Below are 27960 nucleotides of genomic sequence, written 5' to 3'. Positions count from 1 at the left end.
GACAGATTTGTTTGAGAGCATTGAGAGGCACGCCCAGTCGATAAAGCAGAGAGCAGACAGCGGTCGGTAAAGCGCAAAAAGCGGTTGTAAATTTATAAAGCAATATTCCATATATTATTCTACATATGATCAGACAGCAGAAACATCGCTGCAAAATATTGTAGTTCAATCTGAAGTTTGTACAGTGCCAAACTGTGCAGCTGCACAAGGATGGCGGCGACGGCTGCGAACGGTACTGTCGGCTCGAGTGAGGCGGGACCGTTGAAGAAACCACAGCAATGTAACGGAAAGGAATTTAGTGCTAATGGCAAGATAAACAATCATAAAAATGGATACATGAAGTCTACTCAGCACAGTAGTCATGACGTGAGTAATTGCGATATCTTCCGTGTTTAACCTCGTGCATGAACGTATTTAGGGAAAGTTTTCCTAGTTCTTAGGGCTGCATATTAGCCCCAAGACGCCGAGCTGGTGTTCCGGCCATGGCGGTGATGCACTGCGGTACACAGGTACCTTAAAAATGTGAAAGTAACGATATCTCGTGTCCGGTGTCCCGAGCGTGGTTACGGGCGGGACTGTCCCACTGTGACAGCCACTGGACCATGAAACATTCCAATAACTACTTTCATTTAATAGTATTAATTGGACAGTGTTATGAAATAAGCGATCAAGCGACAGTTAGTTCGCTAGCGCTTAGTTCGCTATCGCTTAGTTCGCTATTCCATAACACTGTCCAATTGTGATCACGAATCAGTGTGTTTTAATTTTATTTGATAGTTCAGTTGGATAGTAGTAAATTATTTACGTTTAGCTGCATTCAAAAGTGGTTTTTGTATACCCTTTCATTCATGTTTGAATTCATTAATTTTACACAACTTTGGGAACAAATCAAATTATTTTATTAAATATTTTGATATGTTTTTTTTTTTAAGTTCTAAGTTGGATAAAGACGCCTAGTCTTAGTAAGATGGCATATAGTCATTGGGACGGGTTCCACCGTGGTGGGGTGGCCAAAGGGTTCAAGGCGTTAGCCCAGATTGCTAAAGACGCCGGTTCGAATCCGGCCTTCACCACTGGAGCGCTTCGTCACTTTTTCTTTAATATATGACATTTATTTCAGTTTATAATTCAATAGTTTTGTAAAAATTCTAACCAATTTAAAAAACTTACAGTGAAGTAAGTGAAGATGTTTTTTTTAATATAGTTTACTACAAATCAAATACTCGCTGCACGCAAATTATAAGTGTGTTCTCTATGGTGGTGGGTGTGACACTACTCACTACTAGGTAAGTATGATAAAGAGACGTATTCGCGTGCAGTGAATGTTTAATTTTAATTAGTACATTGTACAGTGACCAATAGATGTACAAGTTGGTTTGAGATGTATAATTATTTTATGGGCGACAACAATTTATTTAGGTGTACAACTAAGCTCTACTTTCTAGTTAATATTTAGACCATCTATTGCCACATTTCCAAACAGTAGCGTTTATGTAGGATGTTTTAACAACAGCAATTTAACTAATACAATTAAGCCAAGTATGTTTTGACCATACAAGTGGCGGCTGAAAGTTTGCGGCCTTAAAGGGCTGATTTACAGTCCGCCGGACGGTATCGGCCTGTCAGTTAGAACAAAAAGTTGACAGTTCCGAACAACTGACAGGCCGATACCGTCCGGCGGACTGGTAATCAGTGGGCCCCTTTAAAGAGTATTTAAACTGCCAAAGAGGCAGAGTAAAAAGTAGCATAGTTTTTTTTATAAATTTTCTTTTTTTTTTCTAGCTTAGGCCACGAATAATTCCCTTGTAGAGTTGACAGAGTCAACTTTCATTCCTAACTGATGTCTAAATATGATACTTACTTTAAATGCACGCGCACGCTCCGTCGGTGGAGAACAATCGCGCCATAACAGTCATAATACGCAGGTGCGAACGGCGATGATTGCTTGATTGATGAGTGCATTTTATAATGTATATTATTGTGAAACTGTAGACAAAATAGTATTTTACAACTTATGTCATTCGTATAAGTTTTAAAAATAGCCATATATGAGTGTCAACCATAATGTAATACTCAAGTGTCCATTAATTTATCTGCCTTACCGCAACCTTGCCACCACTTTGATTTGACTCTGTACTTGTCTAGCTAGGCCATGCCGGCTAGTTTCACTTGAGCAGTCAAGATAAACATTGCATTAGTACCAGCAGCATGCATAAATAATAATTTTCGCAGACAAAAGCACCACCAATACCGCCCCTGGACTGGAAGAAACTCGGCGGCACCGAGGAGTCCTTCGAGCGCTGTTCACTCATCACTGCAGCGCTCACGCAGTTCAGCTTCTTCCTTCTTATCTTCTTGAGCTACATTAATCAGTTGCTCTTCCCGCCAAAGGTCGCCACGGAGAGGAAGAGAGAGGTATGTCCAAACTGAAATAAGCTTCTCTTTATAGCAGCTCTCTCCACCCAAGGTTGCAACGGAGAGGAAGAGAGAGGCAAGTTGTAAGCCTAACAGCTCAATCAGTACTGAGAAGTCCTTCGAGCATTGTTCACTCATCACTGCAGCTCTGACACAGCTCAGCTTCTTACTTCTCATCTTATCGAGCTACATAAACTAGTTGCCTCTTCCCACCTACCTTGGGCGAAATAGGGAGGTATGTTACAACATTTTTTCACAATTCACAATTAGTGTGTTACGCAATTATGTTGTAACTGCACATGCTCTTCCCTGCTATAAAGCAGCTGATGTTTTTACCTTCTCTTCTTGAGCTACATGAATCAGCTGTTCTCCCCAAGTTCGCAAAATGGAGTAGATATGTGTGTCCTAACAGGAGCACATTAGACACTGAGGAGTAGTTCGAGCGCTGCCCTCTCCTTAACCCTTAAATGCATGATTTTTTCTTTTTGCCCGAAATTAATATATGTATCACATAATTGTTTGCCGTTTCTAGGAAAAATAGTAAAAAAAATTATATCATCGATGTTCACTGCGAAATCAGTGTTACAAGTTGCATACGCTAAATTATATTTTTGGAAATATATAGCTATAGTAAAGGGTATAGGAAAAATCTTAACTGCCATCAGAAAGGTGCACTATTTATGATGTTCCTATGATAAAGTTTGTAAATAAAAACCCCGAAAAATCTGCCCAAAATCACATACTAAAAATCATCAACTTCCAGGTTTTTCCAAGTTTTCCGACATTTCGTCTATAAACAAATGTAATTTTTATAAATTAAAATACTGCGTAAGTCTATGTAATAATTCGGAAAGTTTTACAATCAAATAATATACAGGAACAAATAGAATTTGTTTAAACCCTTAATCTGTGAGCTGTCTAATGCTTAGTAGACATTTGGCAACACTATGCATTTAAGGGTTAAGGCCAGGTGCCAGGTGCGCGTGCGCTAAAATGTTGGAGCCGCGCACCCACACGTCACGCAAGCGGTGTGTCGTCTCTCATAAGGAACTGTATATTACAACACGCACGTACGCGTCTACGCACACGCACCAGGTGTGCACAGGCCTTTCATTTCTTTATTGCAGCCCCGAAAATTGTATTTGAGAACTTGAAATAGGACAACTCGAGAATTGTGATTTATTGTACCTGCGTTTGATGAATGAGTCAGCAGGCAAATAAGTACCTACCTATTGGTGTTATCAGGACATTCAACGAGCGATAACTCCAGAAACGTCGGACCATGTTTATAATCTTAATCTCATTTGTTCATGTCATGTTACTTTGCATAATACGGCGTATTTTCAATTGTGAAGATGGACATAATGTTGAATATTTTTATGGTCTTGTTTTCTGATCGTGATCACATCACGATTAGGGCTTGCAAATATTCGAAACTTTCAGATATTCGAATATTCGACTTTTTCTGACGACGTATTCGAATATTCGAATAATTATTCGAATATTATAAAAAATAAGAAAAGGAACGAGAAATCGGTTTATTATCGTTTTATTCAAAAGCTTTTTTCACATATTGCTAAAACTAAGGATATTTGGCAGAAATCCACTTAATTGACTAGATTTTATCATCCTACTATTTATAAGATGCCCACATTTATAAAAGCAAGTAAAACGCCAAAATTAGACGTAATTAATATTTCTAGATAAAACTCATTATAAATGCGTCGTTGCGTGAAATAATATAACTTTAACCATCCAAACACCTAGGTATGTAAGATATTCTTTTTAGTAGGTAATTATTTTCCGATTTAAATTAACTTGTAATCACTCAGAAGCCTGTAAAAAGGCCTTTAATTTCATTGTATTTTGAATATTTATTGACTTTATTTGTTTTGGCAAGTTATTATTCCTAATGGTCGGCTAATTATATAATATTGGAATATTTAAGGGAAAAAGTTAGTTGAGTACTGGGTGGATTATTCGTCACTTTCGTCAGCTAAAGGTGCATGGTTAGATTACCAAGTTGGGCAGGTTTGGTATGATTAAATTTGAGAATTGCGATAAGTGGCAAGGCTTAGACTTCAAAAATTCGCTTATGCTTTGGTTTCCTCCGATAGCGGTGCCGTCATATAGCGGCCGTCTCCACACAAATACTATGACATCCATATTTAGCCGTATTATTTAGTATGGAGACGGCCGCTATATGACGGCACCGCTATCCTAGGAAAACCGATCTTTAACGTACGCTTGTACTGAATAAACAGAATGACCCTTTAACTTAAAACTTACGCGCCGTAAAAATAGCATACTTTTTGATTTCGTTTTCTTTTAAATTGAGTTAGGTTTCACTGTATTCACGAATTCTATCGAGAGGAATACAGTAAAAATATTATTTCCTTCGTATTTGGGTACCTACCGTTCCTCATTCACTGTAAATACCCGTAAAACACACAGAAACTGTAACTACAGCGGATGACATAGATTTTTTTATAGTAATAAAAATTATTCGAATATTCGAAACCTGAGCGGCCGAATATTCGAATATCAAAACAGGTCGAATATTCGACAAATTCGAATATTCGAATATTCGAATTGCAAGCCCTAATCACGATAAATGTGTGGCGTGGTGGTTTTTATTCTAGAAAATGATTGATTTCGAAGACGCCCTATAGTTGCAACACTTGCAACAAAGTAGAAAGACTCAGGTCAGTTCAGTGTAGTCAGGTCGATGAAAATACTTTAAATAAATCATTTTTATTTAAACAATCTACATTTTAATGTTTAAAAATACTCCAGTTATATGTAAGAAATCCGCAACGCAGGCTTCGTGCGATGCTACAAATGCAAATCAGCAACATGCTTCGTTCCAAACATAGCTATGATGATATCCGCAACATAATTTTTATTGCTTTGATAGAGTTTAATATCAGAATTATAGGCAATGTACGAAGTGCTTCGTTCGGGAAAAAGAGACGGTGCCCGCTATGGGCGAAAACTTATTCTGATATAGGCTTGTTCAGTTACAGTGGCATAAAAACACCATGCAAATTATGCAAAAGAAAACATGAGTAGGTAGGTACTTAGGTAGTGTTGTTGAACGAATGAATATGAATATGCAAACATGGCAGATTAGGCAACTCGTAAAAGGCGGCAATCATCGTTAAGAGATGGCTTAAATCAGGTATGAGACAATTTAAAGTAACCATTTGGAATATGGACCTTCAAGGTTAGGCTAGAAAGTTTAAATTGCAACTAATATTGATTTGTAAATGAATGTCCATCTCAAATAATTTCAAGTATAGGTAGAGGTGAGTATTGTCAGTCTATCTACAGTTTATTACTTTTTGTGCTGTAAAAATGTAGTAATAAGATGCGACAACTCGTACTTTTCGTAACCCGCCCACCGAGGGTTCCATACTTTTTAGTATTTGTTGTTATAGCGGCAACAGAAATACATCATCTGTGAAAATTTCAATTGTCTAGCTATCACGGTTCATGAGATATAGCCTGGTGACAGACAGACAGACGGCCGGACAGACAGATGGACAGAGGAGTCTTAGTCTAGTGTTTTTAACTAGAAACGCTTGGAGACTATTCGATTGTATTAGGTAATAAAGAGTACTAACAGCAATGCTTTGATCTGTTCATTGGTAGGCATTATGTTGTTGCAATATACATACAGGATGATTGGAAATTCGCCGTATTCCTTGAAAGGGGTTATTCTACGGGTCATTTGCAATGATTTAAGTCCAGTCAACTAGGGGTCAAAACTCATTGGTTTTCAAGTTATTTGAGTTTTTAGGTTTTTGTTTAAAAAACCCGCCTTTCGACATAAAAGTGGTAATTGTGAAAAAACTACTTAAATTCGGAATAAAAAAAAGCATTGATCTAATAGCCCATAAGCTACTGATTACGTGAAATAAAAAAATTGCCGAAACTTTCCAAAATTTTCCCCATAGAATAACCCCTTTCAAGGAATACGGCGAATTTCCAATCACCCTGTATGTATGTAGTTTAGAAATGGTTAGTTAACAGTGTCGACGATAGTACTGATAGGTACGTTCTAGTAGGTAGCTTCTAAGTAAGCTTGGGAACTATAACACGTTTCGCAGTATTACTTACACATGGTAGCGTCCCATAAGTTTCAGCTTTACCAAGTATTTCTTATATCAACCAAAAAAAATAATTAAAAAATTAAAAATAAACAAAAATAAAACCAAAATAAAATAACTTAATATAATATCTTTTTTTAAAAAAGGGAACCGCCTTCAAAAAACCAACCCACTGAAAAGTACAAAATAATTTTTATATGGCACCCCTTTACGTGTCCAGTCCCTATCCCGTCGTAAAGCAAATTTTTGCCAAAAAGTGATTAATACCTAATAATAAGAAAATTAATAATCATCCGGGTAATTACTTAGTTTTTGAAGTCGGTGCCAAACCAAAATTTTTGAGAACCGATATTTTAGACAACGAAGAACGCTGACCTTACTTGCATTATAAAGACATACTTAGTTTACTCATTAATTTAGTTCTTGTACCTACTCGTATTTTTTTTTCTGATTGGTAGTAAAGACTGTTTTTGTTGGTTTGGCACCGCCTTCAAAAACTAAGTAATTACCCGGATGATTATTAATTTTCTTATTATTAGGTATTAATCACTTTTTGGCAAAAATTTGCTTTACGACGGGATAGGGACTGGACACGTAAAGGGGTGCCATATAAAAATTATTTTGTACTTTTCAGTGGGTTGGTTTTTTGAAGGCGGTTCCCTTTTTTAAAAAAAGATATTATATTAAGATATTTTATTTTGGTTTTATTTTTGTTTATTTTTAATTTTTTAATTATTTTTTATTTATTTTATTTTATTTTTTACTTTTTAGTGATACGTAGTACTTCATTTATTTTAGGTTTTGGGCTAAAATACTAGTTTGTTAGGCTCTCCATTTAGTTTTGGGCTAGTAACTACCTACTAATGTTGGTGATGGCCCAACTCGATGATAAACGCGACACAACATAATACGACGTTTTGGTGCTAAACGATTTGTATGTATATTGCTCCCACTTCCACTCCCATTCCCAGTCCCAGTCTGAGTCCGACTCCCACTCCCACTATTTAATCTAAATCGGTTTCAGCAACATAAATTTGTTGGTAGTCATACCGATAGCATGGCCACCTACCGGGTCCAATTGGTTTTTCAAACCATCCATGTACTGTACACTAAAACCTACTCCAGAATGTAACAAACACTTTTCTGAAAACCGCATCAAAATCGGTTCAGCCAAACGCGAGATAATCACGAGCAAACATACACACATACATACGTACATAAATACATACGGGTCAAACTGAGAACGTCCTTTTTTAAAGGCAGTTAGAAAAAAGTTCATCGACCCACCTAGTGGAACTCTGCAACATAGGCACACGACGACAAGTCGGTTAACCAAAACAAAGTGTGCCTATGTTGCACCAAACCTAAGTTCCACTAGGTACAGCAAGGGTTCAGCATCAGCTCTATCTTGGGTACTGCTCTCCCAATTGTTCATCAAGATGTGACAGATTACCAAAATAGCGTGGGCCTATGTTGCACCAAACCTGAGTTCCACTAGGTACAGCAAGGGTTCAGCATCAGCTCTATCTTGGGTACTGCTCTCCCAAGTGCTCATCAAGATGTGACGGATGACCAAAATAGCGTGGGCCTATGTTGCACCAAACCTGAGTTCCACTAGGTACAGCCAGGGTTCAGCATCAGCTCTATCTTGGGTACTGCTCTCCCAAGTGCTCATCAAGATGTGACGGATGGCCAAAATAGCGTTGGCCTATGTTGCACCAAACCTGAGTTCCACTAGGTACAGCCAGGGTTCAGCATCAGCTCAATCTTGGGTACTGCTCTCCCAAGTGCTGATCATGATGTGATGGATGACCAAAATAGCGTGGGCCTATGTTGCACCAAACCTGAGTTCCACTAGGTACATCCCGAGTTCCACTAGGTACATCCAGGGTTCAGCATCAGCTCTATCTTGGGTACTGCTCTCCCAAGTGCTCATCAAGGCGTGTCGGATGACCAAAACAGCGTGAGCCTATGTTGCACCAAACCTGAGTTCCACTAGGTACAGCCAGGGTTCAGCATCAGCTCAGATCTATGTATACTAAAACCTTCTCCAGAATGTAAGAAACACTTTTCTGAAAACCGCATCAAAATCGGTTCAGCCAAACGCGAGATAATCGCGAACAAATATACATACATACATACATACATACATACATACATACATACATACATACATACATACATACGGGTCAAACTGAGAACCTCCTTTTTTTTTTGAAGGCGGTTAAAAAATGTTGCTGTTAAGCTGTAATAAGTACGAGTAGGCATGTAAGTTGTACTTAACAAAAATAGGTAGGTACGTACCGTTTAGTGTGCTTGTACCATATTTTATTTCAGCATATTTTCCTTCCTGTTCCCTCAATTTTGTTTTAACTTGTCGGAGTAAAAAAAAATCTTATGATGTATACCCTTACCCTACTGCTTCTCTTTTGCCTTTCTTTGTATATCCTCACATACACACATACGGAGTATTAAAACAACAGCTGCCGTGGTTGCCATCTTCTGTTAGGTAGAGTTAGTCGAGTCTGAATTTAGGCGCGCTTCAATTATATTTTAAGGACTGTATTCCACCTTTTGCGTCTCACATTTTGCTGAGTGAGAGAGTGAGACGCAATGCACATTGGACCACGAAATTGGACAGGTGGAAACCAACCTTATATAAGATAGAGTAAAGCCGGCTTCCCACGGCCCGTTTTTTCACAGTTCTGACCGCGCCTCTACAGGCCGACAGATCGTGGGAACGGTCGCATCCGACGAGGCCTGTGGTCGCCTGTCGTCACCCGTCCGATCCGTCAGGAGTCGGTAACTTCAAAGGCGCGTCGCGGCGCGGCGCGACGGTGCCTGTCGCGGCCTGTAGGGGCGCGTCTGCGTCGGTTCATTTCACCTGGGACTGCGCAGACAGGCGACCACAGGCCTCGTCGGATGCGACCGTTCCCACGATCTGTCGGCCTGTAGAGGCGCGGTCAGATCTGTGAAACAACGGGCCGTGGGAAGCCGATGTAATCAACCGCACAGGCATCCACAGGCGTGGCGCGATCCGGCCTGGCCTGTAATAAACACGGGCCGTGGGAAGCCGGCTTTACCCTCTCCGACTCCAGGTTCCATTGATCCGAATTTGAGGTCGAAATTCTGCTGTGCCCTCTACAACAGAACAGTGTCTTCTTCTTCCTCGCGTTATCCCGGCATTTTACCACGGCTCATGGGAGCCTAGGGTCCGCTTGACAATTAATCCCAAGAATTGACGTAGGCTCGAGTTTTTACGAAAGCGACTGCCATCTGACCTTCCAACCCAGAGGGGAAACTAGGCCTTATTGGTATTAGTCCGGTTTCCTCACGATGTTTTCCTTCACCTAAAAGCTACTGGTAAATATCAAATGATATTTCGTACATAAGTTCCGAAAAACTCATTGGTACGAGCCGGGGTTTGAACCTGCGACCTCCGGATTGAAAGTCGCACGCTCTTACCGCTAGGTCACCAGCGCTACAACAGAACAGTGTATCCGCGTATTTGTGCTCTGGTAATTGATCTAAACGAGCCCGCGAATTCCATTAGCTGCCGCTAACAACGCCTACCCTTGTCCTGCTTACACAGTCGCTTGCGCAACTAACAGGAGCAAGCTATATACACTCGAGATCAACGAAAACGGGTCACTTTGAATGGTTATTTCTATGCAAGTCTGTAAAATTAAAGATACACTCAAGAGCCTCACATAAAGCCTCAACAATCGCTACATCGTATAATTCCCGTATCGATTTCATATTCATGTGCGTGGGAATAGACATACGACCCATTGCTTTACTTCATTTATTTAAGGGTAACATTAATGGTCTTCGGTGGAATCATAATATTAAAAAAAAAAGATGAAAGTAACCCGACTACAGATTTTTCTCGTATTAAGTCTTTTTTGAAAGTAGATTAAAACGTTATTTTTTTGCGGAACTTCTTAGCGAGACTAGTTAATTCTACCACTGTGCACAACTGCTGCTGAGCTGTGCGTTGCGTATCCGCTAGAGTAGCTCTAGAGATGGTTTTTTGTTTTACATACATATATCGACCGATGGTAGTTATTCCAATGAGCGACTGGGCGAACTACTAACACTTTTATGGGCTTTGCCTGAAATAAATGATGATTTATTTATTTATAAATACTGAACTACATAAACACAATAAGGTTTGACGGCAATAAAGGCTATACCATGGCTACACACGAACTCTGAGGTCACGTCAAGCTGGTTCGACCGAGAAACTTCGCCCGCGCTCGTGTATCTAATACGAATAGTCGCCAGGTTTCATGCAGGAAAGTAGGTTACAGACTGCCGCAGTGACGTCACTTCCAGGGGCCTGTCCACGTCGATGTCGCACCTTCCCGAGACATGACACCGGGCATAGTCTAGTCTCATCAAACTGCTTAGAAATAGGTATACATATATTCAGCCCAATATGCGAGGGATCTCTACATTTTATTGCCTATCTATATTCACGAAATCTATGTTTATCTATTTGTACTACAAAATTGAGGTGTTAACACCAATTTAAGAATTTGGAATTTCGCCATTGGGAAAATAATTATCCACAGTAACTTTTCCTTGTCATTATTTTGCAATGCCTTTTTCTTAAAGGCCATGCCTACACAAAATTTTAAAGTGATTTCATTTATTTATTTAAACTTTATTGCACAACATATATACAACAATGTACAAATGGCGGACTTAATGCCAAATGGCATTATCTACCAGTCAACCATAGGGCCAAACAGAGATACTTAAGTATGTACCTACAATTGGTGCAGAGAGAGAGAGAATACATATATTGAGTGAATTTTACATGTATAACAATAACAATTGATTCGTGTTCTGCTCAGTAGCATTTACGTAGGTTGCCCTGAAAGTTTCGGGAATTGCATACTTAGGAACGTATATTTGACATGTGTTATACCTCTTTGTTACAAGCATAGTCTCATTATTCGAAAACACTGGCCACTTAGAAAAAAAAACAATGTTCTATTTTCAATTGTTTTTTAAAGTCGTTGAGTCGCTGGTGAAAATGGAGCTGTCCCGCGAAAGTTTTAGAGCAATGATTTATTATGACTTTAAAAGTGGATTAACACAACAACAATGTGGAGACCGATTGACTATTGCTTTTAGTAGTGAAGCACCTTCGAAGACGACAATATACAGGTGGTATTCGGAATTTCAACGTGGCCGTGTGTCTCTTGCGGATGACGTACGTGAGGGTCGACCGAAAACTGCCGTTACCGATCAAAACATCGATGTTGTTCGCCAACTGATAAAAGAAGATAGGCATGTTACATATCGGGAAATTCAGGAGACTTTAGGCATTGGAATGAGTCAGGTACAAGTTATTTTACAGCAAGAGTTGGGCGTGCGGAAGTTGTTTTCCCGGTGGATTCCTCACTTGTTATCTGACGAGCAGAAAACGGTCCGTGTCAATTGGTGCCACAAAACCCTAAAAAGATTTAATGGAGGAAGCTCAACTGCCGTTTTTAGTATTGTGTCAGGTGACGAGTCATGGATTTACGCATATGAGCCTGAATCCAAAAACCAATCTCGAGTATGGGTTTACGAAGACGAGCCGAAGCCAACAAAAGTTGTTCGTTCTCGCAGCACGATCAAAAAAATGGTAGCCACGTTTGTCTCCAAATCGGGTCACGTGGCGACTATTGCTCTTGAAGATCGAAGAACTGTCAATGCCGATTGGTATATAGGCGTTTGTTTACCGATTGTTTTTGCTGAACTGCGAAAAAATAACCCTAACCGCCGTATTATACTACACCATGATAATGCCAGCCCTCATACTGCTCAGAAAACAAACGACTATCTGAAGGGCGAAAAAGTCGAATTACTGGACCATCCTCCGTACAGCCCCGACCTAAGTCCCAACGATTTTTTTACTTTCCCGAAAATAAAGAATCGGTTGCGTGGTCAGCGTTTTCAGACCGCGGAAGAAGCAGTCCACGCTTATAAAATGGCCATTTCGTCAACCCCCAGTTCAGAGTTCAATAACTGGTTTCAGAGAATGAAAAAGTGCATTAAACACAAAGGAGAATACTTTGAAAAACAATAAAAGTACTTTTATTTCATTTAAACGCGTATTTTTTCCAATTCCCGAAACTTTCAGGGCAACCTACGTATTCCGTGTTGAGGTTTTGTTATCTCGTTTTATTTTTTATTCGCAAATATTGTTTTGCAACGCTTTTTATTGCTACGCAAACAAAACATTTTGATCGAGTCGATTGTGAGGTTTAAAAACAACATACAAATATCTAGTAAAGTAGTCCTTTCTGACGAGATAAAGCCCTCTGTTTACCATACTATTTGATTTATTTATTTAACCTTTATTGCACAATCTATATATATATAAATGCAAGTGTCCTGACTGACTGACTGACTGACTGACTGACTGATTCATCAACGCAGAGCCGAAACTACAAAAGCTAGAAAGTTGAAATTTGCACACTAGGTTGCATTTATAAAGTGTACAAGAGATAAGAAGCGATTTTGAAAAATTCAACCCCTAAGGGGGTTAAAAAGGGGATGAAAGGTTGTATGGGGTACAAGTTTTATTTTAAGCTAGGAATTTGAAACTTTCTAAAAATGTATTATATTAAAAAACAAGAAAACTAATTTCAGCGTTTTTGAAAATTCATCCCCCAAGGTGGTGAAAAAAGGGTTGAAAATTTGTATGGATCTCAAATATTTTTGTGAGTGTGGGACTTGAAACTTTGTATATGGGGATATTATTATAAGACAGGAAAAGTAATTTCAGCGTTTTTGAAAATTCATCCCCTAACAGGGTTAAAAAGGGGTTGAAAGTTTGAATCCATTACAAATGCTTTGAAACTTCTTAGAAAGGCATAATAGCCAATTACAAAATAAAGTAATTGCGACGTTTTTGGAAATTCAACCCCTAAGGGGGTTAAAAAGGGGATGAAAGTTCGTCTTGGGGTGCAAATTTCATTTTAAGATAGGAACTTGAAACTTTGCAAATAGATATGAAATTTAAATACAAGAAAACTAATTTCAGAGTTTTTAAAAATTCATCCCCTAAGGTGGTGAAAAAAGGGTTGAAAGTTTGTATGGATATCAAACATTTTTTCGAGCGCGGGACTTGAATCTTTGTATTTGGGGATATTATTAAAAGACAGGAAAAGTACATTCAGCGTTTTTGAAAATTCATCCCCTAACAGGGTTAAAAAGGGGTTGAAAATTTGAATCCATTACAAATGCTTTGAAACTTCTTTGAAAGGCATAATAGCCGATCACAAAATAAAGTGATTGCGACGTTTTTGGAAATTCAACCCCTAAGGGGGTTAAAAAAGGGGATGAAAGTTCGTCTTGGGGTGCAAATTTCATTTTAAGCTAGGAACTTGAAACTTTGCAAATAGATATTAAATTTAAATACAAGAAAACTAATTTCAGCGTTTTTGAAAATTCATCCCCTAAGGTGGTGAAAAAAGGGTTGAAAGTTTGTATGGATATCAAACATTTTTTCGAGCGCGGGACTTGAATCTTTGTATTTGAGGATATTATTAAAAGATAGGAAAAGTAATTTCAGCGTTTTTGAAAATTCATCCCCTAACAGGGGTTGTTTGAATCCATTACAAATGCTTTGAAACTTCTTTGAAAGGCATAATAGCCGATCACAAAATAAAGTAATTGCGACGTTTTTGGAAATTCAACCCCTAAGGGGGTTAAAAAGGGGATGAAAGTTCGTCTTGGGGTGCAAATTTTATTTTAAGCTAGGAACTTGAAACTTTGCAAATAGATATTAAATTTAAATACAAGAAAACTAATTTCAGCGTTTATGAAAATTCATCCCCTAAGGTGGTGAAAAAAGGGTTGAAAGTTTGTATGGATATCAAACATTTTTTCGAGCGCGGGACTTGAATCTTTGTATTTGGGGATATTATTAAAAGACAGGAAAAGTAATTTCAGCGTTTTTGAAAATTCATCCCCTAACAGGGTTAAAAAGGTGTTGAAAGTTTGAATCCATTACAAATGCTTTGAAACTTCTTTGAAAGGCATAATAGCCGATCATCAAATAAATTGATTGCGACGTTTTTTGGAAATTCAACCCCTAAGGGGGTTAAAAAGGGGATGAAAGTTCGTCTTGGGGTGTAAATTTCATTTTAAGCTAGGAACTTGAAACTTTGCAAATAGATATTAAATTTAAATACAAGAAAACTTATTTCAGAGTTTTTGAAAATTCATCCCCTAAGGTGGTGAAAAAAGGGTTGAAAGTTTGTATGGATATCAAACATTTTTTCGGGCGCGGGACTTGAATCTTTGTATTTGGGGATATTATTAAAAGACATGAAAAGTAATTTCAGAGTTTTTGAAAATTCATCCCCTAACAGGGTTAAAAAGGGGTTGAAAGTTTGAATCCATTACAAATGCTTTGAAACTTCTTTGAAAGGCATAATAGCCGATCACAAAATAAAGTGATTGTGACGTTTTTGGAAATTCAACCCCTAAGGGGGTTAAAAAGGGGATGAAAGTTCGTCTTGGGGTGCAAATTTTATTTTAAGCTAGGAACTTGAAACTTTGCAAATAGATATTAAATTTAAATACAAGAAAACTAATTTCAGAGTTTTTGAAAATTCATCCCCTAAGGTGGTGAAAAAAGGGTTGAAAGTTTTTATGGATATCAAACATTTTTTCGAGCGCGGGACTTGAATCTTTGTATTTGGGGATATTATTATAAGACAGGAAAAGTAATTTCCGCGTTTTTGAAAATTCATCCCCGAACAGGGTTAAAAAGGTGTTGAAAGTTTGAATCCATTACAAATGCTTTGAAACTTCTTTGAAAGGCATAATAGCCGATCATCAAATAAATTGATTGCGACGTTTTTTGGAAATTCAACCCCTAAGGGGGTTAAAAAGGGGATGAAAGTTCGTCTTGGGGTGTAAATTTCATTTTAAGCTAGGAACTTGAAACTTTGCAAATAGATATTAAATTTAAATACAAGAAAACTAATTTCAGAGTTTTTGAAAATTCATCCCCTAAGGTGGTGAAAAAAGGGTTGAAAGTTTGTATGGATATCAAACATTTTTTCGGGCGCGGGACTTGAATCTTTGTATTTGGGGATATTATTAAAAGACAGGAAAAGTAATTTCAGAGTTTTTGAAAATTCATCCCCTAACAGGGTTAAAAAGGGGTTGAAAGTTTGAATCCATTACAAATGCTTTGAAACTTCTTTGAAAGGCATAATAGCCGATCACAAAATAAAGTGATTGTGACGTTTTTGGAAATTCAACCCCTAAGGGGGTTAAAAAGGGGATGAAAGTTCGTCTTGGGGTGCAAATTTTATTTTAAGCTAGGAACTTGAAACTTTGCAAATAGATATTAAATTTAAATACAAGAAAACTAATTTCAGAGTTTTTGAAAATTCATCCCCTAAGGTGGTGAAAAAAGAGTTGAAAGTTTTTATGGATATCAAACATTTTTTCGAGCGCGGGACTTGAATCTTTGTATTTGGGGATATTATTAGACGACAATACAAGTAATTTCAGCGTTTTGTAAAATTCATCCCCCAACAGGTTTAAAAAGGGGTTGAAGTTTTGTACGGGGTTCGAATTTTATTTTAAGCTAGGAACTTGAAACTTCATAAAACGGTATTATTTTAAAATGGAAAAAAAAATAATTTCAGCGTTAATGAAAATTTTTATCTCAAGGTGGTGAAAAAAGGGGTTGAAAGTTTGTATGGAGTTCAAACATTTTTGTGAGAACGGGGCTTGAATCTTTGTACAGAGGCATTATTATTAGAATACAAGAAAAGTAATTTCAGCGTTTTTAAAAATTCATCCCCTAAAATGGTTAAAAAGGGGTTGAAAGTTTATATAGGGTTCAAATTTTATTTACTTCAAACTTCGTAAATAGGTAGTTAGGTAGTAGGTTTTATTAAATAGATGACATGAATATCTTCTAAAGGGGGTTTAGAGGGATTATGTCGAGAACAATTTTATTTAGTTAGGGGCTAGAAACTTCGTAGGTTGTGAAAGACAAGTCTCATGCGTGCGTATAATATGAATAATTAACAAATGATTAACCGTCCTACTGCAATATTTTGCTGCATATTGTTCTAAGCTAATGTAGAATATATAACCACCAATATACAAATCCACGCGTACGAAGTCGCGGGCAACAGCTAGTATAAGAATAAGTACAATATTCCCCGTTGCATTGAATATACCGAGGATCACTAAAAGTATTTACTTGCATGAAATATTAATCAAAGTAGGTACCTATTCGTGGTAAGTAGTGGGCGGGAATGCAGCGCGTCTGCTTCCATTCGTATTTAGCTATAGTAAAAAAAGATTTAACTAAAACTATGTAAGGAATATAACTTTTTGTGTGTAGCGCTGTCGAGGAGTTTTGTATTAATTGGAACGGCTGGTCAATTTAATCGATCAGATTGACGACAGCCTGTGATTGGCTTGAAGCTCAGTGCGGTACGTTACGATAAAATTTTCCCTGACTCTAAATATGTACGTCCGTTTGTGTGCAGTCGTGTCAAAAATACGTCTAGTTGGCTATTTTAAAGTCTTAACTGAAACAACTACCTACTAATGTACATAGGTTAGAAGTAATGGTACATTAAAAAAAATAAACTAACTTATCTATAAAATAAAACTAAAGACTAATACTAAATTAAATTAAAATAAATGTACGAAATTGGGCCGCTTTGGCATGGTGCCGATTGTGCCTAATACTAATGTATCTACATAGACATACCATTAAATGTGCCTAATTTGCTCCAAAATTCGAAATTATTTACGCCAATTTAAAGTAGACCATTCACTACTATCATGTAGTAAGACCTTAATGAGGTTATTATATACAGTAGAGTCCGGTTATAACGACGCCCACGGGACCGCTGATATTACGTCGTACTAACCGGACGTCGTACTAAACGAACTGCCAATTTTAATATATTTTTTTAATCAAAATAATTACGTAATTTTGTATTTATTAATACTTATACGACAATCAAAGAAAAAAAAAACATTTCCTTTAAAATGTTTTTTTTTACGTTAGTATTACAACACTTTGTCTTAAATGGAGAGACTTGTGTGTTTAGAAGAAGCCACTTTTCAAGGTACGCGTATTCAACTCACTCTTCATCCGCAAATTACTCGAATCCCGTAAAATAAAAAGTCGTAATTATTGGGGATCTAATCCAGCTGACGTTGTTCTATCACACAGTTCCTATGGCCATCTCCTGTGTCCATCATCAGATCAGCTCGAAGGTACCTACCAAAATATTGCATTGTAGTCATTTTACCCAACTTATGTACATAATTATGTATGTGAAGTTTAAGCTCAATAAAATTGAATAATGGGAATTGGGTTTTATTTAGTTTGCAGGATTACGAAAAGTCACATGACTATTTTCATCTTGCTGCGTATAGGCAAAAGGGGGAGGGGAGTTAGGTGTGCGGGACGGAGTAAGCTTCTTACTAACTACATATTTATTTGTAAAAACTACGTCGCTCGTCGTTGTAGCCGGACTTGACGGACGGATTTTGAGTCAATTTTCGTCGTTAAAAGCGATCGGTCGTTATAAGCGGAGTCCTAATAAACGGTTGTACTTTCATAGTAGCTCATACTAAAACCAAACAAGTGCCTATACTTACGTCGCTATAAGCGGTTGGTTGTTATATGCGAAGTCGTACTAATCGGACTCTACTGTATCTACATATACATAAAAACTGTTGGAGCACAATTAGTACAATTACCCAACGGGGAGAAAATAAGGCACATTTTACATACCTAAATAGATGTAGTAGTATACTCGTACATCATGGTTGGTCAAACCAAGATATTGGTCAGTAAATAAGAACAAAAAAATCTATACTCATCCTTTTCTTTTGGGTGCTAGTACTGTAGTGTAAGACAAAGATAGTATGATTCTCTCTGTCTATGTTTGAAATGAGACAGTCGTTTGACAAACTATAGATACGATACAATACTAGAGCATTCAGGTACAGTGATCGATAGCTATATCGCCACTGATAAGCACCTGAGTCACGCAGAGGCACGGCATGCGTTACACGTTACACTGACTGACGAGTGTGTGCTGATTGTATATGATAAGGAATTCTTGATGTCTTCGTCCAATGACTAGTCTTCTAAATATTTTTTTTATTTTGTTTACGACACTACTGTTATGCAATAGTTGTAAGCTTAGGATTAGTAAATTCGATGCGTAATCGAAATTGAAGGAGGAGGCAATCTGAATGTGAAAGGCGACTTTTGCAGAAACGTAGTCACAAAGAGCAGGAATTTTTGTCATCGTGAGATGACACTACCTAATGATTGTGACCATACTTTGGATGAGTCTTTAGGTATCCAACAGTGGATTTCTTGCACTGACACGTTGTAACTTCATACTGTATGTATTGTCCATGTAAGAAAGTTAGCTAGTCCAAAATAGGGCCATTTGTTGCATCGATAGCAAAGGACTACTCTTAGGCTTACTGGTATGCTACTCGTTTCCGCACACGGTGCTACGCAAATGAGACTATTTTGTATCATTTGCGGAACAACATTCATACGACGATGTCTAGTGACTCCAGCGATGAAGACAATCTTCTTCTCTATTCTCAATTCTTTATTCGTCCAATTATTGTGTATAAGTACATTTAATTGAAATAAAAATATATTTCCTGACTTGTCAAACACCAGTTTATAATTATATAAACATGGATACTTTTCCACCTCTTGAACGAAATTTATATTAAAAACTTGTTCCGCCGCCATCTTGAGTATACAACGCGTATACGACTCGAGTCGCGTGCGACCAGCAAGACAGTAGCGTGCGACTGATATCAAACGCGTCGTCGACGCGTCTCGTCGTGTGCGAAACGTAGGAAATAAATATGGCGGGTACTCACAAGCGACGCGTAGGATACGCGTACGAAACACAAATCGCTTGAGAGTGGCCTCGTGAGAGAAGGGCCTTATTGATGATATTTATTTGTCTTCGCAGGGCTACGCACCGCTATACAACCCGTTCGACCAGTTCTACTCGCGCTACGTGTACCGACGAGTGCGGCACTGCTTCAATCGACCAGTTTGCTCCACGCCTGAAGCGGAGATCACGCTGAAAGAGCGCGCCACCGACGACTACAATTGGACCTTCAGGTAACCCTTGTCGGGATTCAAAATTCCTTGCCACATGACCTCCGGCCTCCCCTCAACTTCTCAGCTGATCTCTATCCAGTGCTGTGTTTGGCCCAGGGATCGGAACCGGTTTTTTGCAAAAACTTAGAAATAACCATATTTTTCGAATTATTTTATACTCGAAATGTAGGACTTAGTTGTGTTTTTAGGTCACGACTTCGTATTATTAGATTGCCCAATTAGAAATGAAGTAATTAGCAAAGAACGAAAAAATACCGTTTCCGTTCCCATACAAAAAATACCGGTATCCGATCCCTGGTTTGGCCACTCCTTTAAGAAAGAGTCCAGTTCATCCTGCCATCGCTGGCGGTCTGCCAGATCCCCGATTTGAGTTTTTGATCTCCCCCCTTCGTAGTTATTCTGCCCCACAACTCATTCTGCAGACGAGTCCAGCTCAGTCCCATTTTAGATTGGCCGCTTTCCGAGCTACATAGATCCTGGGTCTTGGAGCGCAGCGTGGTGTTTCAGAATCTATATACCTATATGCCTATTTATATTTCTTCAGCTTTAAACATAAATCCAAATCCTCCAATCTATTATTCCACCCGCGTGGATTCTTTCAACCTCTGCCGGCTCGTAGACAGAGTTCGTCTCTCTTATTGAATGTCAATGGGTTGGTTTGCCTGGAGTCGTGTGGTATTGGTTCGAAGACTGCACACGAGAGAATCCCGATGATTACGAATGTCTACGTTTGCGTAACTATGATTTTATTCTTACCATAAACAAATGCTTTCAATATCCCTACTCTGATTTCAGGTTCACGGGACGCGAGCTGAAATGCGTGAACCTGGGCTCGTACAACTACCTGGGCTACCGCGGCGGCAACGCCGACGTGGAGGCGGCCACCCGCCGCTACGGGCTCGCCCTGGGCTCGTCGCGAGCGGAGCTGGGCTCCTGCCCCTTGCATGCTCAGCTCGAGTCTGAGCTTGCTGAGTTTTTGGGGGTTGAGGTAAGATAAAAAGAGCCACTACCCGATTTAACTACCCTTCAAAAATGTTATAGGGGTTACTCTTCTGGTTTTAGTTATTAATTGATACGTGATCTATGGCAGAGCTCGCGGCGTTTTTAACAAAAAGCCTACTCAGAGAGTATGATGTTTCTTTTCGTTTTCTCAGTTCTTTAACACATTCACTGCCACCGACGCACATCATCGCACATGTGCGTCACCGTCATACAAGTTTGTTCCTAGGCCACGCCCCCTGGCAGTAAATGCGTTAAGAGTGCAGATTGAATTTTCAATAATATTGCCAATTAAAAATGCACAAGTTACCTACTAATCATGTCTGGCCTGCTGGGGATCAGCAGCCACATTAGAATAGAACCCTTGAAAACGTAACTCGCAACTTTTCAGAGATATTGAACACAAAAAGTTCATATTCATTGTAAGACTTGGGGCCCGATTCCGATTTTGAACTAGATATCTATTAGACATCACCAAGATATGTCAGTGTCAAACAAGTGTCAAAAGTGACGTGATTGTTTGAAGAAACGTCACTATTGACACTGACATATCCAATTCATTTCGTTTCAATACCTAGCATTTGACGTATCTGAAAGTTCGAATATGGCTGTTGTTCTTTGTCTTTACGTGTCTTCAAATCAGGGATGTTGCGGATGCCGATTTTTTGACATCCGCGGATGCGGATGCGGATTTTTAAAGGTTCACATCCGCGGATGCGGATGCGGATGTCAAGATAGTACCATAGAAAACGTCAAATATTACATTTAAGTAATTTTTTTTTTCAAAAAACCGGCCAAGTGCGAGTCGGACTCGCGTTCCAAGGTTTCCGTACATTAAGTCCCACTCACGCTTGACTGCTCATTTCTAATAGGTTTTTTTGGTTAATGACTAAATTACCTAGCAGTCTAGCACTTACGCCGATGCTAAGACGTCCCTGTACCGACCTGTTCCACATCCGCATCCGCATTAAATCCGCATCGATTTTATGCGGATGTTGAAAATAATGCGGAAGTTCCGCGGTTGCGGATATTTGCAACATCCCTGCTTCAAATGTTGAAATGTTTGTCTCCAGGCAGCGGTGGTGGTGGGAATGGGTTTCGCGACCAACTCGCTCATGCTGCCCGGGCTGCTGGCGCCGGGCGCGCTGGTGCTGAGCGACGAGAACAACCACGCGAGCCTGATACTAGGGCTGCGGCTGGCGGGGGTCACCGTCAGGGTGTTCCGGCACAACGACATGAGGCACCTCGAGCGGCTCGCGAGGAACGCGAGGGCGGAGGGGAAGTGGGACACGATTGTTGTTGTAAGTGCTTTGTTTGTTACTCTCAAGCTACCGGAGTAATCTCTATAGTTCGTTTTTTTTTAGCATTAGAAAGAACTTGAAAGAGGGTAAGCGATTTTGACATGTCTTTTAATTGAAAAACACTTTTTAAAAATCAATAACTATTACTTATGAAAGCAGAAGACTATAATAGTAGTTTTATGCAACCGTTGTTTAAGAGAGGTCAAAAAAGGCGAGCGGCGTGAGTAACAATTTGAGGCGGAGCCGAAAATTGTTAATAAAGACGCCACGAGTATTTGTTGACTCAGTCATGGACTAACTCAGTTAAACAACGTTGCATACAATAATTTTTCTACGACCAAGCACTTACTTTGAAATAAAATTGTAAATTTAACAAATATTTTTAATTCAAGAAGTAGCAAAAATGGAGTGTAAACTAGTGTAAAGCCGGGAAAGAATGAATGAATGAATGAAATTTAAAATAACATGTCTATGGTTCTTATTTGTCAGAGATGACATTTAAAATAAGGTTGGCAACACTGTTTTTCGTTCAATATTTTTTAAGTGGTCATTACACTAAGTATCGTAAAATCAACAAAAAAATACTGCGTGTAAGCACAAATTCTTTTTTTGGGAATAGACTAAAGACTTGTCTTGACAACTATAAGGTAGGGTTTTAAAGGTGTGTGCACGACCCTTTAAGTGACAAATAAAAGTACGGGAGTAGAAAAAAGATCGTATGAGATTCATAATTGTTACATATTTACCGTAACTTATTTTTAAAATGTGTTTTTCAATTAAAAGACACATCAAGATTGTTTACCTTATTTCTAATGCTAAAAAAACGAAGTATAAATAAGGCTTAATTTGCCGTCCGGGTTGAAAGTTCAGGAAGACGTCACTTTCGTTAAAACCAGTACTTTAGCTAATAGATAAATAATTTATTTTCAGTAAACATACAAAAAAATTATACCCTATAAAACTTAAAAACTAAATCTAAAAATGAGTAAAACTAAACTTAAAATAAATAACTAAAAATTAAATATACCCTTGCGCATGGTGCCGTAAATGCTGGCAGCATTTCCTCGCTGTATTGCAATACTTAATCTTTGTGCGAGGAAGCTGCCAGCTCTACGATCACCAGTAGTCTGTTATTTTTTTCGATAACTCTTTAAATAGCGTAGACGCTCCCGACGCCAAAAGGTACGAAAACGTTAAAATTTGTTATTTACTTTTTAGCTAATCAAATAAAGTTCGACGACCGGTCTGGCCTAGTGGGTAGTGACCCTGCCTGTGAAGCCGCGGTCCTGGGTTCGAATCCCAGTAAGGGCATTTATTTGTGCGATGAGCATAGATATTTGTTCCTGAGTCATGGTTGTTTTCTATGTATTTAAGTATTTGTATATTATATATATCGTTGTCTAAGTACCCACAACACAAGCCTAGAGCTTACCGTGGGGCTTAGTCAATTTGTGTAAAATGTCCTCTAATATTTATTTATTATTATTTATTTATTTATAAATAACAAATTTCAGGAAGACCAAAAGTGTTTACGCTGGAAAGTTTGGAAACCTTCATTCCAACTAGTAAGTCCTTGTTGCAGGTAGTAGAAGGCGTGTACAGCATGGAAGGCTCCGTGGCAGCGCTGCCGGCGGTAATCGCGCTGAAGAAACGCCTCGGGCTCCAGGTGTACTTGGACGAGGCGCACAGCATCGGCGCGCTAGGCCCGCGCGGCCGCGGCGCTGCCGACCAGTGCGGCGTGCGGCCCGGCGACGTCGACGTGCTCATGGGCACCTTTACCAAGAGCTTCAGGGCGGCCGGCGGCTACATCGCGGGTACACACCTATTTATATTACTGGCTAGTGGCTAACATGTACAGGGTGGGCTAAGAAGAAGTATATAGTTTGGTTTTAAAGGAGGATGGGCAGATTTGTATGGACACTGGCCTATGAGCCAATAAGAATAAGCGACATACCATTGGAAAGGTTTTTTTATATACTCCATTTTTTTGTATGACGAGACTTGTCAAATCTCTGTTTAAAAAAAACAAATATGACACAAAAAAACATAAGAAAACGAATAAAAAAACTAAAATATCGTGACACCAAATCATCCACAATAACAAAACCTTAATGATCTGCGACACAGGAACTTAGTACCGAAAAAAACTATACAGTCACGTTTAAACTCACACTACTTTTTGCGGTGATAACTTTTTTCACACAAAGATTTGGGACTATCTGCCATAGTAAAAGTATTAGAACTTAGAATAAGCTATCCAGTGACATATAGCTTGTCCTTATTGGTCATTAGGCCAATTTGCCCACCCTCCTTTTTACTTTAGGTAATTAAGTAAAAAAAATATGAAGTGTTTTTATTAATATTTTATTCAGGGTTGGCAAATATAGCTGGTCAAGCAGATCTTGTCAGTAGAAAAAAGCGGCAAATTTGAAAAATGTAGGCGTGAAGGGATATCGTCCCATAGAACATTTTTACTGGTTAGAATTGCTTGGCCAGCTATATATCCGAAACATAATCTCTGACAAGTGTTCACCTTTAACAGCAGGCAAATGTGACCTTTTCATCGCAATTTTCAGCATACAAGTCAGAAACTGCAAAATTTGGGGAATTAGGGTGCCAATCACTATCGCTCACGCACACGTCACGCAAGCGGTGTGCCGTATCTCATAATGATCTGTATATTACAACGCGCACGTGCACGTCTACGCACACGCACCCAGTGCGCACAGGCCTTTACACTCGACGTACATTCCTAGTGAGCCGGCTTATTTACCCCGAGTAACGTCAAACCGGTACTCGTCATAACCCCTAACGCCCGCCGCGACATCATAGTCATAGTCATATATTTATTCAATAAAACAATACAGGTATTGTGTTTGAAATACATACATGCCTTAAAACTAAAATTATTAAAAACTTAATAATGTGTACGTAATATCTAATATTAGGTAGGCTATAATTTTCCTAAATCTTAAAGATTATCAAACATTTCATCTACGGTGTAAAATCAACCTCTCAATAAAAATCTTTTCAATTCTGCAATCAAAATCTGCAGGTTCCCGGCGCCTGGTGAGCTGGGTGCGCGCGCACGGGCACGCGCATGCGTACGCGCACAGCATGGCGCCGCCGGTCGCCGCGCAGATACTCAGCGCGCTCAGGGATCTGCGCAAGGACCAGGGCCAGGCGCGTGTGGCCGCGCTTAGGGATAACACGAGATACTTCCGCGAACGGTCAGTATTGCTATAGTTTGTAGCTTTCTAGTAGACCCCGAAGGCTTATCCTATTATCTATTGTTCAGTAAAACCGCACGTGCTACCTACCTGCAAAAAATGATCCTAATTATTCTATTTGGCACCTGAGCGCGGGCTAGTCCAACACTCAAAAAACCAGTGTAGGTGCGCTCTCCGATAACGCGCCTTTGTTACGCATCTCGATGACACATTTTAGACTGGTTCTGTAGCGTTCGACTCGCCGGTACTCAGTAACCGAAGTACCGATTTTTTATGCAGGTGGTTGTGGCACGTGGCACGAGCAGTTTTTCTTAACAATAGACAATAGGATTAGCCTTCGGGGTCTATTAGAAAGCTACAAACTATACATATGTGGCCTATCTGGTCGGCTCACTATGTCTAACTCTCGTGAGGTTTCGGTGTCGTCGCCGCGCTCCACTGTCCGTCCGTCCGTCCGTCTGTCACCAGGCTGTATCTCACGAACCGTGATAGCTAGACAGTTGAAATTTTCACAGATGATGTATTTCTGTTGCCGCTATAACAACAAATACTAAAAACAGAATAAAGTAAAGATTTAAGTGGGGCTCCCATACAACAAACGTGATTTTTGACCGAAATTAAGCAACGTCGGGCGGGGTCAGTACTTGGATGGGTGACCGTTTTTTTGCTTGTTTTGCACTATTTTTTGTTGATGGTGCGGAACCCTCCGTGCGCGAGTCCGACTCGCACTTGGCCGGTTTTTGATGTATGGCGTGTCCGCCCTGTGACAATACTAATTATTATTTCGTTTATTACAGCCTGCGCGCGATGGGGGTAGTTACGTACGGGCACCCGCAGTCCCCGGTGGTGCCCATGATGGTGTACTCGTTCAGCAAGATGGCCGCCTGCGTGGAGCGGCTCACGGCGGCGGGGGTGGCCGCCGTCGGCGTCGGCTTCCCCGCCACGCCGCTGCACCAGGCCCGCATAAGGTCAGTTACGAACCAGGGATGTTGCGGATGCCGATTTTTTGACATCCGCGGACGCGGATGCGGATTTTTAAAGCCTCACATCCGCGGATGCGGATGTCAAGATAGTACCATAAAAAACGTCAAATATTACATTTTAGTAATTTTTATTTCAAAAAACCGGCCAAGTGCGAGTCGGACTCGCGTTCCAAGGGTTCCGTAAATTAAGTCCCACTCACGCTTGACTGCTCATTTCTAATAGGTTTTTTTGGTTAATGACTAAATTATCTAGCAGTCTAGCACTTACGCCGATGCTAAGACGTTCCCGTACCGACCTGTTCCACATCCGCATCCGCATTAAATCCGCATCGATTTTATGCGGATGCGGATGTTGAAAATAATGCGGAAGTTCCGCGGATGCGGATGCGGATGCGGATATTCGCAACATCCCTGTTACGAACCACAGACAAGACATCTTCTAGACCAGCGGTTCTCAATCTTTTTTTTTGACGGAACCATTTTGGAAAGCGTGTGGAAAACTTGATGGAACCCTACAATAAAACAATAGTTTTTAGAAGTGTATTTTTTTTTATTGAATAAGCATAATTCTAAATTCTTGCGGAACCCCTGCAGGGGTGTCGCGGAACCCCAGGGTTACGCGGAACACACTTTGAGAATGGCTGCTCTAGACTGAGCATAGTAGCGCTACCCCCTCTGCCACAAATATACGGTAGTTTTACTCCATCTTCGAGTCAAAGTGTCTTTGTGTGACGTCCGTGTCTTTGAACGGACCAATCACGGCACGGGACTCGCTCACCTCGTCCCCCGCACCCCAGTATTTTTGGCAGCATCGGTCTCATGAAATAATTGCTCTAAACTCCGTCTAGAGGATTCCTAGTCTATGTTACGAACTTACAACGCCGTTCTGGGTAACTGAATGTTGTTCTAAGTGCCATTTGCACCATCCGCACTTGACAGACTGATCAACGTCACCCGGCACGCGGCGGCTGTTTACTATGAAACTCTCCAGATGAGTTGCGACACCATTGTGAGTTCGCTGTGATAATGACTCGACTCTTTTTGGCCTTTGTATGGAGGATTGGCCGACTTGGTGGACCTGTCCCATAGAAAAACATTTTTTTTTTCACGTCAAAATAGTTATTTTCGATACAAGTGCGAAAAAGAGGAAAGTCGAAACGAGTGGCGATGAATTAAAACACGACCGAAGGGAGTAAAGTTTCGACATACGCACGAAAAGTGCTATTTTACGCACTAGTGCCCCATATGTACTGTAAAATATTTTCTGCTTTTCCTAAACAAAACACGATACCGAATATGCCCTTAAACGGATACCCACTATTTTTGTTACACCTTGTATAAATCTTCCGGCCTCGGCCACCGGCGGGCTTAGTCACTTTTTCTTTAGTATATTATTATGACACATATCAGTTTAAGGGCTCTTCTACACGATGGGCCAGCGCCGGCCACTCCAAGGGACGCATTTATGCGTTAGAGGGAGCAAGTGATATTGCTATCTCATTCTACCGCATGGCTAAAATAATACTTGTCTCGTCCACAGGTTCTGCCTATCGGCGGCGCACACACGAGAGCAACTCGACAAAGCGCTCGCGGCCATCGAGGCGGCGGCCGACGAGCTCGGCCTGCGATACTCGCGCCTCCCGCGCGTGACGCACTAGCTTTACTTTACTTTACGTGGTCATCATATTGGTGTGAGCGAGACACCGTGTATGCGGTGTCCCGCTCGCACACTGGATCGGCGATCCGCATCCA

General features: G+C 39.8%; 1 protein-coding gene and 1 non-coding gene across 2 annotated transcripts; both read left to right on the top strand.

Moving 5' to 3' along the window:
* The first annotated feature begins 132 nt into the window (after positions 1-132).
* On the top strand, positions 133-27960 carry LOC134651419 (serine palmitoyltransferase 2-like). The gene is made up of 9 exons (XM_063506526.1): positions 133-366; positions 2233-2415; positions 19541-19695; positions 20491-20683; positions 21768-21995; positions 23578-23809; positions 25051-25225; positions 26023-26193; positions 27749-27960. Exons 1-9 carry the CDS (start codon positions 211-213, stop codon positions 27864-27866), a joined length of 1611 nt encoding a protein of 536 aa, XP_063362596.1. The 5' UTR covers positions 133-210; the 3' UTR covers positions 27867-27960.
* Positions 1001-1073, top strand: Trnas-aga (transfer RNA serine (anticodon AGA)). The gene has a single exon. It is a non-coding gene; the product is annotated as a tRNA-Ser (tRNA).

Source organism: Cydia amplana, chromosome 1 (assembly GCF_948474715.1).
Source record: "Cydia amplana chromosome 1, ilCydAmpl1.1, whole genome shotgun sequence".
Lineage (NCBI taxonomy): Eukaryota > Metazoa > Arthropoda > Insecta > Lepidoptera > Tortricidae > Cydia > Cydia amplana.
This window is presented reverse-complemented; position numbering and strand designations above follow the sequence as displayed.